General features: G+C 42.9%; 2 protein-coding genes across 2 annotated transcripts in view; one reads left to right on the top strand and one right to left on the bottom strand.

Annotated features, from left to right (window-relative positions):
• LOC143862475 (upstream activation factor subunit spp27-like) overlaps positions 1-17428 on the bottom strand; it is a 33489-nt gene that overhangs the window by 641 nt on the left and 15420 nt on the right. Inside the window, exon 2 of the mRNA XM_077373529.1 lies at positions 1543-1673. Coding sequence (XP_077229644.1) covers positions 1545-1673 — 129 coding nt within the window. The 3' untranslated portion in view covers positions 1543-1544. The remainder of the gene's footprint in view (positions 1-1542; positions 1674-17428) is intronic.
• Positions 92-748, top strand: LOC143869814 (uncharacterized). Its single transcript, XM_077376371.1, has one exon. It carries the CDS (start codon positions 92-94, stop codon positions 746-748), a length of 657 nt encoding a protein of 218 aa, XP_077232486.1.

The raw sequence follows: 17428 nt of genomic DNA, 5'->3' as shown, positions 1-17428 counted from the left end.
GGTATTCCCTTCCCAAGTTAAGGATCTATTTGAGGGGTGGGCGTTTAATCCATGGAGGTCAAAAGGTAAAGTATTATGGTCGATTTCATTAATGGCTACGCTGTGGGTTTTGTGGTCGGAAAGAAACAATAGGATTTTCGCTGGGCGTTCAAACTCTCCCTATTACATGTATATCAAGGTAGTAGCCTTATCGATTTCATGGGCAAGGGCACTGCCCATGTTCAAATTTGTTTCGGCTTTCGACCTGTGGGCGGGATGGAGAGTGGTATGCAACCGTCAAGTACCCACTCCTAGAATCTCTCAGCAATGGGTCAATCCTCCAGTCGGTTTTTCTAAGCTGAATTTTGACGGATCAAGCTTGGGCAACCCTGGTCCAGCTGGGATCGGGGGTGTCTTAAGGAATTCAGAGGGGGATGTTGTGCAGGCTTTTTCGGAGCCTATAGGTGTCGCAGATTCTACCGAAGCTGAAGTCAGAGCCGCTTATCAAGGATTCCTGATGTTAGGAAGCGAGAGGGTAGCGAACACTATCGTGGAAGGAGACTCTGTAAATGTCATTAGGTGGCTTAAGGGTTCGGTGAATCCTCCTTGGAGATTTCTTCGTTTATTCGATGAAATTAAGGATATATCGGTCGGTTGCTCGGTAGATTTCCTTCATGTTAGGCGATCAGCTAATGAAATCGCTGATAGTTTGGCTAAAGTGGGTGTGGTTAAGCAATCTCTGGAGCTTTTCGACTTTCTTCCCCCTTAATTTCTTTCTGTATTTTTTCCTTTCTTTCTGTGTGTAATTCTGGCCTGGTGGGGGTGCGGGAGGCCTTTTTTCGGTCTATCCCTTTTTAATATATTCAGTTACCATTCAAAAAAAAAAAAAAAATTTATTTATGAAATCAAATCTGCACAAAAAAGTGACATCCTGCAAAATTGGCGGTCAATATTATGGGATAGAGCAATCATATCTAAACCACAACCCAAATGGAAACCACCGTCGTTGGGTTGGTTCAAGCTAAATTTTGATGGGAGTTCGATTGGCAACCCAGGTAGGGCTGGGATTGGAGGGCTTATAAGAGATGATAAAGGATTAACAATTATGTCTTCTCGGCAGGTGAATGTGATGCGAACGAAGCTGAAGTAAGGGCTTTCCTCTTTGGCCTTCGTTGGGCTCATGAGCACGCGATGGGTCAGCTAATAGCAGAAGGAGATTCAGCCCATGTAATTAGCTGGGCATCAAGTAGATCAAAAGGGCTATGGCGAGTTCAAGAATTAATTGCGGAAATTTTAGACCAGATATTTGTGTTAAAGCCGCGAATAGAGCATCGCAGGAGAACAGCAAATGAAGCAGTAGACTCCTTGACCAGATCTTTCTCCTAATATGTAATAGGCTTCGTAATGTACTTGATGTAATCTCAGTAGGGGGACAACTTGTTCCTAACTGACACTTTTGCAAATTAATAAAATGTCAATTTTCAATAAAAATATCTGCACAAAAAGGAAGGCCTAGAGATGCTTCTTCTGGAAGGAATGATCTTAGAGAATTATGGTACTTACATTTACTTGGGTTCTTTGGGGAAGTGGAGTTTGATAAGCATTGGTAGCTCTGCTAGCTCAACCTGAGGCTTGCCCAATAAAATACTCTTCAATTTAGCATCACAATTTATTATATTTCTGTTGTTTGGATCCTGCAAAGCCACCACAATTTTCCATCAAAACTGCAGCCTTTTCGAAAGTGAGAGAAGATTAATCAAACTTGAAGCAAGCTTATTCTCCCATACAGGTATATCACAACATATAATGTAGAAATTTAGCATTATTTCTCGTATAATATGTATGGACAGTGAGGATTAATAAATGAGCGATACAATTTCTGACTATGCATCTTGAAATCATAAGCAACATCAACAATATGGATCGATGAAAAAGAGTGAGTGATCTCAACTTGAATAAGGATTTCTTCTAAAACATGACGACCTTCCTGGAAAAAAAAAAAAACTTGCTGACCTTTTCATGTGTTGACCAGTTAATAGGGATGAACTGCTTCAAAAAGCATAGGAAACAACAAAAAATAAGTTAGTTAATATGGCTTCACCTTACCTTTTCCTACTTTACCTTTTCCTACTTTTCCACATTTTCTTTCACCTTCCATTTTCCTCTTTCCCATCCCCTTTCCCCATTTCATATCCTTTACCACCCAAATCAATCCACGATCGTTTCTCTTATACAACCTATAAACTTCACAACTACTCAAGAACTAATCTTTATCAATCTTTCCCCTCATATAACCAATCTTTATAGATCTTTATCCTTTCATTACATTCTTTACCTATTTTTTACCAAATCTTTAACTTACCTGAACATTTCTTTAGACCTTTTCAAGAATTCAATAATCATTTCAAGATTTTAAGAAACCCATTCAAGAACCTTTCAAGGGCATTTACCATTTATCAACCTTCTGTCCTACCTTTAAACGATTTTTTTTAAAAATCTTTTCAAAATGATTAGTCAAAATACATATATATTCCATTCCTTGCCTTTGAAGACCAATGGAAAAGGAGACCTTTTAAAGGTATGAATTATTGTTTATGAACATAATGAATATAGAAGTAATTGATTTTGAAACATTTAAGGAACAGCTGCAAGAAGATGCACACTTAGGTCCTTTTATGGAGCTGGTTGAAGAAGGCAAGAATGATTAGTATTTGCTACAAGATGGTTACCTATTTAGAGGTGTCTTTGCCTTGCTAGATTCATCTTTGAGGTTGTTGACAATCAAAGAACTTCATGAACGAGGACATTTTGGGAAGCGCAAGACAGCATAGCTTGTGAAAGACGAGTTTTATTGGCCAGGAGTTGATAGAGACGTGCAAACCTAAGTGCAACGGTGTAGAATTTTCCAAACTTCCAAAGGTAGCACAAGCAATGCTGGATTATATACGCATCTTCACATTCCCGATGCACCATGGAAAGAAGTCTCTGTGGGAGCGTCATAGGACTGTTTAGGACAGCAAAAGGGTGTGATAGCATTATGGTTTTTGTTGACAGGTTTAGGAAGATGACTAGATTTGTCCTGTGTAAGACAACCATGGACGCGAGTAGGGTGGAAGATTTATACTTTGCAGAGGTTGGCAGAAACAAGGGACTGCCCAAAACAATTACTTTGATAGGGACTCTAAATTCACAAGTCATTTTACACAAAACCTAAGGAAAAACTAGGAACAAGTATGAATTACAGCTCTCCTTATCACACTCCGTCAGATGGACAAATTGAGGTGATGTATAGGAAATTGGTTAAATTGCTAAGGAGCAACCTCCTTAACAATTTCTCCATTTCACTGACGCACCCAAGACACCTCCAAGAACACTCCAAGACGCCCGTAAAAGATCCAACAGATTTATAAAACTAGTTAAAACTAATAACATGAATGATAACAAAGCTAACGAACAAGTTTTATAACATATATTTAATTGTTTTGACATATAAGCAAGTCTTGATTACTGATTCTTTCTTGACAACTAATTCGAATATTTTTTTGAAACATAACTAATTCGATCTTATATGTGTACTTTTGTTTAGTTTTAATAATTTAACAGCATCAGGACACTCCTACGATTCTATGGTATAATTAATAAGATGAATTAGGAACTCAGTATCATTCAATCATTCAACGGATAGATCACGACATCATGCATTAGTACAAACTACATGTACAAATGGTAACATATAATCATTCAATCAAGAAAAAAACGAACAAATAATAAATCTAGCAAAAAAATAACAACATTGGAAAGTAAAGTAGAAAATTTTTCAAAACTTTGAGTAGTTCCCTCAAAATAAAAAAATCAACCATATTTGATGGTATGTTGCTTCGAGTTGTCAATCCGAGAGTCAAAGTTTTTTTTTTTTTTTGCTTTGAGTTGTCAATCAGAGAATCAAACTAAGTTCTTTTTTTTTTAAAACAAATCTTTTCAACATGATTTGCCAAAGTACATATATATTCCATACCTTACCTTTCAAAATACATATATATTCCATACCTTACCTTTTAAAAAACTCATCTTCGTGTTTTTTAACATCTGGGACACCACCGATTTCCTTCCATCGATACGGAATTCTTGAACTTTCATCATATTCGACAGTATAGGAGGAAGAGTTTGGCATCTCAGTTTAAGCCCCGCTCATGAAGTTTATGGCTACCCTAGAACCTGGAAGGAGATTTGTTGTGTGCTCAGGAGCACTATATCAGGATCAAAATGGCTCTCCTACTATTAGAAGTGAAGGTTTTCCCGCTCATCTCGTCTTTGCTAACAAACTTCTCTCGTCCATCTCCCGGTATGTGAAAAGCATTGGCATGTTGAGACAATTGAAAATGGTGTTTCCTTGTGGAGGGGCTTGGCTCAATCATGGTGGTCGTGGACCGATTCTCAGCAGCAATCATTGAATCTTTTGAACCTTCAGTTCTTCTTGTCCCAGTTTCACTCTCTCTTTCAGTGACCAGATTGCATCATCCAATAAGCACAATGTCTCAGAAAGAACACCTTAAATACGGACAATATAAGGAGTATATGATGCCCCTCCCTTATCACGTCCCTAGAACTAGAAAAGCCAAGACGTATCAGCTTGGTATTGGATAATAAGGCATCCTATCTTAGCTCCCTAGCATGTCAAAGTAATTTTATGGCTAAAATGAGAAAACACAGAAACGCAGACCAAAATTTACAAACAGAAACACATAACCACATATACCTCAAAGATCAAACCTAGCATCAAGACATTTCTAGGATTCTAGGGTCTAAGAATAAGATTGATTAGGGACCAGGTATCATTTAATCATTCAAAGGATAGATCATGACATCATGCATTAGTACAAACTACAAGTGCAAATTGTAACAGATAATCATTTAATCGTGACCAAAAGAAAGAAAAAATAGATACAGACAAAAAATACATACATTGGAAAGTAAAGTAGATAGGAAAAAAACAATTTAAGTACTTTCTCAAAAATAGAAAATCAAACAAATTTGATGTTCTGGCCCTTCTTCAGACTTACTGTTGGGCAGATGTCTTGTATTCTGGCATTATATAGGACCCTGATGGACTAATGTGTGCGACGCACACGCGGGTCGAGCTTGTGTGATTGTTTTCCTCCCCTTGTGGACGTAGGGAGTGCTGAACCACGTAAAATCTTGTGTTTCTAGTGTGATTGTTTTCTTTGCATTGTTTCTTGACGTTTTTGCTGCACATTGTGTTCGATCCGTGTTGAGAAGGTATTTCTCAGTTTTTTTCTACTAGCTGGGATTAGAGTCATCATGTTTTGGTCGATTGTGATGACGAGCGCCAAGTTCGAGGGGGGAATTTCAATGGGCAAGGCAACTTCTGTCTACGGCAAACAAGAGTGAGAGATCTCTTGGTTAAGCAAGGTCTCGTGAAGGCGAAGACTTTGTTAGGCAAAGACAAGAAACCAGAAAAGATGAGTGCCGACTCTAGTGGGAAGAGATGGATATGAAGGCGGTTAGCGTGATTCGTCTATGTTTAGCGGATGAAGTCGTTTACAACTTAATCAGCGAAGAGATTGCAACTGGGATTTGTGAAAACTCGAGTGTCTCTACAGGGAGAAATCGCTAACCAACAAGTTGTTTCTCAAGAAGCAACTATATGCTCTTCAGATGGAAGAAAACTCAAGTCTGTTGGGGCATCTCAATACTTTTAACATGATGGTCTCGGAACTGTTGAACATTGGAGGTAAGTTGGAAGAGGAGGATAAGACCCTACTTCTCTTGGCGTCCCTTCCTAGATCTTACGACCACTTAGTTACCACTTTTCTCTTTGGGAAGGAAACTTTGGTCAAAACAGAGGTAACGTCGGGACCTTCTTGGAAGCGAAAAACTAAAGAAGACTATTGGGGAAGAACCCCAGGCAGATGGGCTTGTGGTGAATGCTAACAATAGGTCAAGATGTGGTCGATCTCATGACAGAACGCTAGAAGGGAGTAAATCTCGATCCAAATCGAGAGGTGGTAGCACAATTGAATGCTACAGGTGCCATAAAAAGGGGCACGTCAAAAGAGACTACAAGAAGCGCTAGCAAGATTTGGAAGAGAAGAAACATAGCAGTTAAAATCAAAAGCTAGTTTTGCAGCAGTTGAGGCATTAGATACTAATGGTTGCCGGTACAACGCAGCAGAAGTTATGAAAATTGTGAAAGGTGCACTAGTTGTGATGAAGGGAGAGAAATTTGGAAACTAGTACAAGCTGCTAGGGAATATTGTGACAGGTGGAGCTGCATCAATTGAGGCTAGCGACGATGATTCACAATTGTGGCATAAGCGTCTGGGGCATATGAGTGAGAGAGGGTTGATGGAACTTCATAAGCAGAAATTGCTCAAGGAGTCAAGGGAGTTCGAAATTGCAAATTAGATTTTTGCAAATACTGTGTATCGGGAAGTAGTGCAGAGTCAGATTCAGGACAGCGATGCACAGTAGTGAGAGAATATTTGATTTTGTTCACTCAAATGTTTGGGGGCCATCGCCATAGAGATCACGGGGCTGTATGGAGTATTTCATTACCTTCTGTTACGTGAAAGCGAGAAAAGGGAATAGTGAGTTAGGGCTAGGCTCCCCCTCACTGAAGTATTTATATAATAAAAGAAGGCTACAATGACAAGAATGCCCCTAATAGGCTTATTCTAACACTCCCCCTCAAGCCGGAATGTATAAATTATACATTCCTAGCTTCTTACAAATATCACTCAACTTTGCTTTATTCAATGGCTTTGTGAACATATCAGCCAACTGATCTACATAACGAGTAAATACAGTACATATCTTCCCTTTGTGAATCCTCTGACGAATGAAGTGACAATCAACTTCAATGTGCTTTGTAAGCTCATGGAAGACTAGATTAGTTGCAATGTAGATGGTAGCTTTGTTGTCACAATACAACTGTGAGGGTGATGAAGAAACAATCCCAATCTCAGATAAAAGCGATCTCAACCAGATAATGTCTGTACTCGTGTGTGCCATCGCTCTGTATTCTGCCTCAGCACTTGACTTTGCAATGACATCTTGCTTTTTGCTTTTCCATGATACCATGTTACCTCCTACAAAGGTACAATACCCGTTAGTTGATCTCCTATCTACAGGAGATCCAACCCAATCAGCATCAGAGAATCCCTCAATTCGCATATGACCATGTCTCTTGAATAGTAGGCCCTTTGCATGTGCACCCTTCCGGTATTTTAGGATCTGAACCACCGCACTCCAGTGTAAGGTACGTGAGAAACTCATGTACTGGCTAACCACCCCTACAGCATAAGATATATCAGAACGAGTGACTGTAAGGTATATGAGCTTACCCACTAGTCTTCTATACCTGCCAGGGTCTTTCAACAAATCTTCTTCTGGAACTAGTTTTACATTAGGATCCATAGGTACCGATACAGGTTTTACTCCAAGATTCCCTGTCTCTTCCAACAGGACCAGAACATACTTCATCTGTGATAGAGACAAACCACAAGAGGAATATGCCACCTCTATCCCAAGAAAATATCTGAGATGTCCCAAGTCTTTTGTAGCAAACTCTTTTTGTAAGAAGGTCTTCATCTTCTGTATTCCCCCAGAATTACTACATGTAATGATGATGTTGTCAACATACACAATCAATAGAATGCACGAGGACTGATGACTAAATACCAAGTGATCTACTGCACACTGCCTTAGGCCAAACCACATAATGGCCTCACTGAATCTCCCAAACCATGCTCGTGGAGATTGTTTCAAGCCATACAGATATTTCTTCAGGCGACAGACAGAGAAGGACATCTCCCCCTGAGCAGCATACCCCGGAGGCTGCTCCATATAAACCTCCTCATGGAGGTTGCCATGTAAAAAGGCATTCTTCACATCTAATGGTTACCTCCGAGTGCGATAGGACAAACCCGAGGTAAACTACAGACTTCAAAGCCTCTGTAGTAGCCTCTTGGATAAACCAAAACTCAAAGAACTAAGCTGTGCTCCGGGGGCAGTCCCCCCTCCCACCCCCGGGCGTGAGCCAAATGGTGCCTCTTGGCTACTTTAAAATGGAGCAAGCATAAGCATTAAATTTATTGAAGAAAAAAAGAAAAAGAAGACCAAGTTGATGAAGATTATTTAAACAAGCGTAATGGATATGACCTAACGCTTGTGGAAGAGCTAAAAAGGCGCAGAATTGAGTCTTGAGATGGACTTGGAATCAGGAGAGCTCATTGCAAGGCTATAGAGACGCCCGCACTTCTTCCATCTTCTGATCTCCTTCCCTGTCTTGAAATCCTTCACAATACAATCCACATGATGAAACTCGAATGCCTAGAGCTTATCTCCAGCAAGTTGAGCTACAGATATCAGATTTTTTGCCAAACAACTATAGATATGAAGATTCCAACCATTATTGATTAGAAGATAACGAAGAACACGAACTAAAGGGATCTTGGCAACTGGGCTGAAGGTCTCATCGTAATCGACCCCAAAGTTTTGAGTATATCCTTTAGCAACTAAGCGGATCTCCAGCCTCTCAACAGTTCCATCTGGCAAATACTTGATGGAGAACATCCAACGATGATCAACCGGCCTAGCCCCAGATGGAAGAGGAAGAGGAACCAGATCCCAGATATGGTTAGAATGTAGCGCACTCATCTCAAGGTCCATGGCAACACACCATCCTTAGTGAGCGAGGGCCTCCTGTAAGGACTGTGGTAACACGACAGAAGACAAGGAGGAAACAAAGCTTTTGAAAGTAGAAGTTAGACGGCCATAAAAGACAAAGTTAGAAATAGGATGGGCAGTGGAGTGAGACCGAGTACGAGAGGCGATAGGGGGGTCAGAAGCAACTACATTGGAGGATAGAGAAGTTACCTGGGTAGACGTGACTGGGATCTCGACCTGCGAAGACGAAGTCTCGAGTGGAGTAGGTGGAGGCACGTCTTTGCGCGAACGCCTGTGGTAGTGCTTCTTAGTAGGTGGTGGAGCAGATGGTGCAACAAAAGGATCCCCTGTAACAGGAGCAGGCTGAGAAGGAGGTTCAAGGATTGGAGGTTCGGACCGAGTCAGGAATCAAGGGAAGGGATATAGAAACCTCAAGATCCAGAGGATCGGAACTAGGTACAGAAGGACTAAAGAAGGTTTCAGACTCAAAGAAAGTAACATCGGCCGACACAAACCACCTATGAAGATGGGGACTATAACAATGGTAGCCTTTCTGAGTACGAGAGTAACCCAGAAAGACACATCGTTCCGACCGAGGATCGAGTTTGTCCCTACTAGGACCCAAATGATGAACAAAGCAGACACACCCAAAGACATGAGGAGTGAGAGGAAAAGGGTCCTGCTGAGGGTATAAAACCTGAAAGGGAGAGGAACCACGAAGAACAGACGACGGTAGACGATTGGCAAGAAAGCAGGAAGTCAAATGCCTCACCCCAAAAGGGCTTCAAGACTCTCAAATGAAATATTATGGTGCGAGCAACCTCGAGTAAATAACGCAGTTTCCTCTCGGCGACACCATTCTGCTGAGAAGTGTAGGCACAAGAGGATTGATAAAGTATGCCGTGAGAAGAAAGATAATCCTGAAAGCCATGGGTACCTGAGAAAAACTCCCTAGCATTATCAGTGCGAAGACATTTGATATTGCAATTAAACTGACTCTTTATTTCAGCATGAAAGATTTGAAAAGCAGAGAAGACCTGAGAACGGTTTTTTAGCAAATACACCCAAGTCATGCGTGAATAATCATCGATAAATACTATAAAATACTTGAATCCATTATTTGACACGATCCTAGAAGCTCCCATACATCTGAATAAACTAAAAGAAAAGGACTATCAACTCGACTAATAACTCGAGAAGGGAATGACACCTGGTGATGCTTCCCGAGTTCACAAGACTCCCACTGGAATGAAGAAATAGAGCTAGGAACTAATGATGTCTGCTGGAGCCGCTGAAGAAATGGGTGGCCTAGAGGGCAGTGCCACTAAAAGGCTTCCACAGAGCTATGCAGCACAGTAGGAGGTCTGCAATCAAGACCGTAAAGGCCATCCACCTCACGTCCCGATCCAATTGTCTTCCCAGTCGAAAGATCCTGAACAAACAATAAGAGGGATAAAATGAGATAGAGCATTGGAGATTTTTCGTAAGTTGACTAACATATAGTAAACTGAAAGGTGATTTAGGAATACATAATACAAAAGATAACGAAAGGCAAGGGGAGGGACACACCGTACCAATACCAGTGATGGGAGTAGTGGACCCCATCAGCTAAAGTAAGCGTATGATGGCCAGAAGAAAATGAACGAAATGAAGAAAGCTGAGAGGCGTTACCAGTCATGTGAATGGAGACTCCCGAGTCAATAATCTAGGACCCGGAGCTAGAGTGTAAGGTCGTGGGTGAACTACCTGGTTGAGCAAAGCCTGTGGTGGGATGGTGAGCACTCCGACGTAAGCATTGTAACTCCTCATAGTCTACCCTAGTAAAGCTGAAGGAATCATTAGCGGGTGCAGATAAAAAGCTAGAAGCAATGGTGTCAGATGGGCTAGCTGTCGTGAGATGGGCCGAGCGAGGCGGACAAAGCTAAGGCTGAAACGTGTAGCAAGTCTCAATCTGGTGACCATTGCGCTGACAGTGGGTATAATAAGGACGGCCACGTCTACCACCAACACGCCCACCACCAAGACCATGGCCACGAGCTCGTGGAAAGGAACTACTGCCACTGACAGGGCGACTGCCACCATCATACGCAGCCATAGCAGAACTGTCCACAAGTAGGCGTGATGGAGATTCGTCAAGACACTGTTGTGCACGTGAGTAGGCCTCTCTAAGCGACAGAATATTGCCTGAACCAAGAATCTGACGATGCATATGAGTGAACTCAGAGCCCAGGCTCTGAAGATAGTGCACCACTCGAAGCTGTTCCCGCTGCCGGCGGAGGATGGTAACATCAGAGGTAAGAGGCATGAATATTTCAAGCTGCTGACACAAAGAGACAAATTGACCATAATGAGCCTCAAGAGACATGTCACCACGGCGCAGACACATCCACTCCGAATACGTGGCACAGATACGCGTGAGATTCTCAATGCTAAAGTACGTCACGGCAGTGTGATCCCATATCTCCTTCGTAGTCGGGAGGAGAATCATGGTAGAGGAAATGGTAGGGGTCATGCTCTGCCAAAGGAGGGACCGAACTAATGCGTCCCCCTGTTCTAGGATCCTTGGGTGAGGGAGGATCTTGACGGAGGAAACTAACTTTGCCACGTCCAAGAAGACATGACTCAACTGCAACTTTCCATGCTAAGTAGTTGGTTCCATCAAGTTTGGCAATGGTCAGCTGTGGGTAAGATCCCTCGGCATATGCCAAGTGAGAAGAAGAAGAGGAAGAGCTAGCCGAAGTGGTGGGCTGGGTGCGTACTTCAGTTGTCATGCCTAGAGAGGGATCCACAATGACGGGTGGCTCCATAATTACAACAAATGACTAGAAAACGAAAAGACCCACAACAATCGGCCTCTAGAGAATGAACTACAAGGTGGAGAAACCAACTAAATGAAACAATCAGTCATATCACGGCTCCGCAGACGAAGAACTCTAGAGATAACGAAGCCATGAAGTAGATTAGGCGAAGCCACGAAGGAAGAATCAAATAACAGAAATAGCTCAGTACATTGTAAAGACTAGGGTTAGGATTAGTGTTAGCCCAAGGGCTCAACAAGTTCTCCTAATCAATTGTTTTGATGATGAACAAACTCAATTTGTTGTAAAATGTTTGTTTATAACGCCTTTCAATGTTTAAGTGATCATGTCTCAAGCACAAGCAACCTCAAGCATGTACCTAAATTGCCTAATCGTTTGGTGATCAAGACTAAGTCAAAGACATGAAAATATCAAAGGCAAAGTCAAAAAGCAAGGGCAAAGTGAACTCAAGGAAGGTAATCGCTCCAAATGCCAAAGATATGCGCACGTGGATCAAAGTAGTTGATCGAATCAAAGACGAAGCCTTGTTGAAGCGCTATTAAAGTGAAGACCAGAGTATACTTAGAATGTATTGTGTTTCACATTTCGTATTTCATTTTTAAGGCACAAAAAAAGAGGACTAAAATAACCCTAAAAATGGACCATACATGTATGTGCATACCATGGTGGTGTTCATACATAATTGAACCCACATGGCATCACAAACTATGCAAGAAAATCAAAGTTTCGGAGGCAAAACAAAAACCAAAACAGATTAAACAAATTACAATTCCAGGTGCCTCCACGGAACTCTGTGGGTTCCCATGGAACTCCGTGCACGGAACTCCGTGGAACCTCACGGAGCTCCGTGGCATAACCTGTTTCAAATTTTTTTAGCCATAACGGCTATGACGGAGCTCCGTGCAGTGCCTCCGTACTGGCCGTTGGAGACTCCCAAAAGGCCATATTTTAGTCTCCTCTATATATATGATGGTCTAGAGCTCATTTATGTTTCCCAAGAACTTAGATAACCATCTTGGATCATTGAATACATACCTTAGCATCACTATTGATCATTAATCACTCTCACATCGAACCTTGAAATACTTTTGTGAGATTATACGATTAATTTGTACTTTTCTTTTCTTATTGAGAGTGAGTGTTCTTTACATTGTAATCAGCCTATCTAGAGACAAGTGAGCTACTTCTTCATCTATTCATTGTACTTGGCAACAAAGGGCGCCGTAGTTAAGACCCTTAGAGCTTGGAAGCTCGGATTGTACTTGGCGAAAGGAACACCGTATTTAAGTTCCTTGGAAGAAGATTCTAGTGGGATCCTCAAGGAGACAAACTTGAGAAGAGCGGAGTAGGTCTTGGGTTTAAGACCGAACCACTATAAAAACCCTTTTGTCAAGCCTCTTGTCTCTTCCTCTCTTCTATTGTGGTAAGTGCTTCACTCTTGTCTTTGAATCTCTTTCTTCATCTTTTCAATTAAACTAAAACTAGTGCAAGCAAAGTTTTTAAATCCGTAAAATTTCAAAAGACACCAAATTCACCCCCCTCTTGGGTTGCTGAGTGGAATTTCAATTAGGGAAAGGGTTGTAGAGAGTAAAAGATTCTTAGAACAGAAGGAGGGGAAGAGGGAGGGGGGGAAAGGTGGAGGGGGCGAATGGGTTGGAGGATGGAGGGAGCGGGAAAGGTGGAGGGGGGCGAATGGGTTGGAGGCCGTAGGGTGAGTGGGGAAGAGGGGGGGGGGGGGGGCGTACGGGGTCAAAGAGGGGTCGAATGAAGGAGGAAGGGGCGTATGGGTATTATGGATAAGGAGGTTACGGGAGGGGGAAGAGAGGGTTACGGGAGGGGAGTGATGCCATAGCGAAAGAGGGCAGGGGGAGGGTGGGGTTGATACAGAAGATGGGGGGAAGGGTGCTACGGTCGGGCGAGGAGGGTGGGGTTGAGACGGAGTCGGGGGGAGGGTGGGGTTGATACGGAAGAGAGGGGGGGGGGGGGGGTGCTACGGTCGGGACGTGAAGGGAGAGATGGTCGTGAAGGGGGATATGTACGGGTTGAGTTTTGGAATGGCTCTAGGGCTCTGGTACCATGCTACGTGAAATAGAGAAGAGAATAGTGAGTTAGGGCTAGGCTCCCCTTCACTGAAGTATTTATATAATAAAAGAAGGCTACAATGACAAGAATGCCCCTAATAGGCTTATTCTAACCTCTTCATTGATGATTATTCAAGGAAGGTATGGATGTATTTCATGAGAAGAAAGTTAGAAGTTTTCTCCAAATTCAAGTTGAAATCGAAGTGTGACAACCCAAGAGGGGGGGTGAATTGGTCCATTAGAAATTTTAAGGTTATTAAGGGAAGATAAAAAGTTAATCTACTAATTAAGCACTAATTAATCTAACCCTTGTTCAAATAGATATATTAATGAAAGCTAGGGTTTAGACATTCAAATTATGCACATTTACTAACCCTTGTTCAAATAGACATTATAATGCAACTAGGGTTTATATATTTCAATCAAGTGCATTTACTAACCCTTGTTTAATCAAAAGGATAAATATAAGTTAGGGTTAGAGTTTACCAATCACCATACGTACAAAGGAAGTAGAAAAAGAGTCATCCACAAAAGACACGAGATTCTTATAGTTGTTCGGTCTATCACAAGACCTACTCCACTCTTCCAAGTTTTCCTCCTTGGATGCTCCACTAAAGTTGGGATTCTTAAATAGCGAATCACCAAGCCGTACACCACAACTTCTCCAACTCCAAAGGGCACACACCCTTTCTGCGCGAAGCCTTGCGAGGGACACTCCCTCTTGCATGATTCACCTTAGTTAACGGGTCGAATCGGAGACCCTCATCTTCACAATTCTTAACAGGCCAAAGAGAAGACCCTCATCTTCACAATTCTTAACGGGCCGAAGAGAAGACCGTTATCTTCACAATTCTTAACGGGCCGAACAGAAGACCCTCAATGAAAAACAAAAGAAAAGAAAAGTTCCCAATGCCTCTTATTAGGTGGATTACAAAGTTTAAGCTCACAATCACTCCAAAGAAATAATCAAATAAAAGCCCTATGGAGTGCCTCTTGATAAGATGTAAAAATACAAGCTCAAAGAGGTTTTTGCTTTTGATTTTCAAAGATGAAGCTCAAAGAGAAATAAGATTTGATCTTTCTCAAATGTTCAAAAGCTTGTTTAGACAGGTTTAAATGATGTATATATAGTGTATTTGAAAATATGACCGTTTGGGAGTTGATGATGATAGAAATAACGGCCGAATGAGATGAAGACATCTGTCACAAAAGCATTTATTAAATACAAGGGCACCCAAGTCATTTCTCCCCCTAAACTAGAAGGCCTGAAAAGTAAGCATGACCAATCAGGGACCTCCAGACGTCAGGGGTAACACGGTAATATGTTTACAAGGGAAATTATCTCCTGTGTGGGGGACACATTTTCCCAAAAAGAAAACTTACTATATTCTTGGGATTTTGACTATCTGTTGTGGCAATTGACTAAATTGTATGATTTCCCTTCTAAAAAAGAACTTGTAATTGTGCATTTAAGGACGAGTAGCCTTTCTCTGGCTCCAGCTCAACACTTAATAAATTTAGACCACAACAAATTGGCGCCATCTGTGGGACCCGAACAAAAGTCAACTCGGGTCTTCAATGGCAGGAGCAAGGAGAGGTGCTTGCGCATCATCGGTCAGGGGGGCACGGTCAGCTCCCAGAAATAGGTCAACTAGGCAGAGGCTCGCCTCTCAAGTTGTCATACCACACGAGCCAGACAGACCGGAGGACCCACATCTCCCAGTTCTGCATCCCCCCCCCCCCCCCCCCCCCAACGAGGGAGCGGTTTAATACGCTGGCACAACAGGTCGAGGCCTTAGCGACTCATTGCAGGCAGTTAACAGAGCATCTTACAGCTCGGGTTCATCCCTCAGGTCAGCCACCTCAAAGAAGAGAGATCATCGTTGAACCTCCAAATGAACCTCCGCACCAAGGTCCTCGACCGCTCTCCCAAGACAGACATATACACCGGCCTAGGCCTTAGCGCCACCTCGAGGGGGTCCCGATCGACAGACTGGCATCGACGAGCACGGTCTGGATCACCCAATCGACATCGACAAGCCCGATTTAGATCCGCAGACCATCGTGGTAGGGGACGGAAGAGCCCTCGAAACAACAAGGATCGCCGCCGCAGGAGGAGTCCTGGGTAAAGCCTTGGTAGTCAGTCTGACACTGCTTCAAGCCCACTCCAAACGAACTCCCCAGAGAAATCTAACAGAAATAACCCTGGCAACACTCATGTACAACGAAAGTTCGAAGAAATGGACCGCCATCTACATGAACTCACTAGAGGAAACAATCCAGCAGATATGCGGCCATTCAGCATTAAACCGCCCTTTAGGAGAGTGGTCATCCGCATACTACAACCACAAGGATTTAAGATGCCGCAATTACCTCAATCTGACGGCACAACCGACCCGGTTAATCACCTGGAAACATTTAAAACAATGATGGTGCGGCATGGAGTATCTGACGGATTCATGTGCCACTCACACTCAGCCACCCTTGTAGGTGAATCTCGTGACTAGTATTCAAGTCTCCAGCGCGGGTCTATCATGTCCGTTCAACCGGGAGGCGCTCCAAGTGCCAAATCTAAATCCATCGGCGGCCATGAATGCTCTTCTGACAAGGGTAAGATCCGCTGATTTTAGGCTCTCCGTTGCCAAGAAGACGCCCTCCTCCCTAGCCAATCTCATAACCCGAGCTGAGAAGTACATAGCGGCCAAAGAAACTTTGGTTGCGTTGAATCTCGCTCTGGAAAATGGAAACGATCTCAAGCGCAAAGTTCGGGAGGACGAGAGGGGGGGATTCATCCCGAGCAAAAAGCAGCGCCGACAGAACCTAGAGATGAGATAGGAGCCTGCGAAGAAGAGAAGAAGACTACACTCCTCTCAACGAACCTAGGAGTCAGATACTCATGGCCATCCGAGACGAGCAATACCTCAAATGACAAACCGGGTATTGCTGCAGGGGATTAGAAAGAAACTATACAATCATGATGGACGATGGGCTGGTGAACTGTATAATGTGTTATGGGCATATCGCAAAATACCCATGACAGCCACAAGAGAACCCCATTCAATCTGACTTTTGGGACTGAAGCTATGATCTCAGTGGAGGATGGTAACCCATCGCTCCAAAACAAAAACTTCGACGAGCTGCACAATGGTGAGGGGTTGAGAGCCAATCTCAACCTACTTGAAGCCATAGAAAGGGCCGAGATCAAAATGGTTGCATACCAGCAGATAATCCCCAGGTACCATGATGTGAAGATGAAAGAAAAGATCTATCGAGTTGGAGACCTAGTCATGAGGCGTGCCTCAGTTTCAAAACTTCCCAAGGTGGGCAAACTTAGTCCAAACTGGGAAGGACCTTACAAGGTTGCAAGAATCGTGAGGCCGGGAACATACTGGTTGGAAACCATCGAGGGCCATCCGCTGCCACATGCATGGAACCCCCGGAACCTCAGAAAGTTCTACCAGTAGAGACAATGGCAGCTCATGATCCAAAAGATAATGATGAGTTTGATGAAACAACTTCATTATACTTGACTTTATCATGAATGGAAATGAAGCTCTTTAACCTTTTACGGTGTCCCGAATGGTTTGTGCTCGACTAATTTTTGACTAGTAAAAGTCCAAAAAACTAAGTCCTAACTTGGGTAGGACATGCCTAAAGCTTGGGGTTCACCTCGAGTTGGGCCTAAGACCGACATGCTCGGTTAAAATAACGTAAGTCCAAAAACCTGAGCCCCAGCTCGGGTTGGACATGCCTATAGCCTGAGGTCCACCTCGGGTTGGGCCTAAAGCCAATTCACTCGGTTATAGCAATCCGAAAAATCAAGTCCTATCTTGGTTTGGATCAGCCAAAGGTCTGGACATT

The sequence above is a fragment of the Tasmannia lanceolata genome, unplaced genomic scaffold, assembly GCF_043159265.1.
Source record: "Tasmannia lanceolata isolate RefF3 unplaced genomic scaffold, GAP_Taslan_0.1 ptg000003l, whole genome shotgun sequence".
NCBI classification, from domain to species: Eukaryota; Viridiplantae; Streptophyta; class Magnoliopsida; order Canellales; family Winteraceae; genus Tasmannia; species Tasmannia lanceolata.
This window is presented reverse-complemented; position numbering and strand designations above follow the sequence as displayed.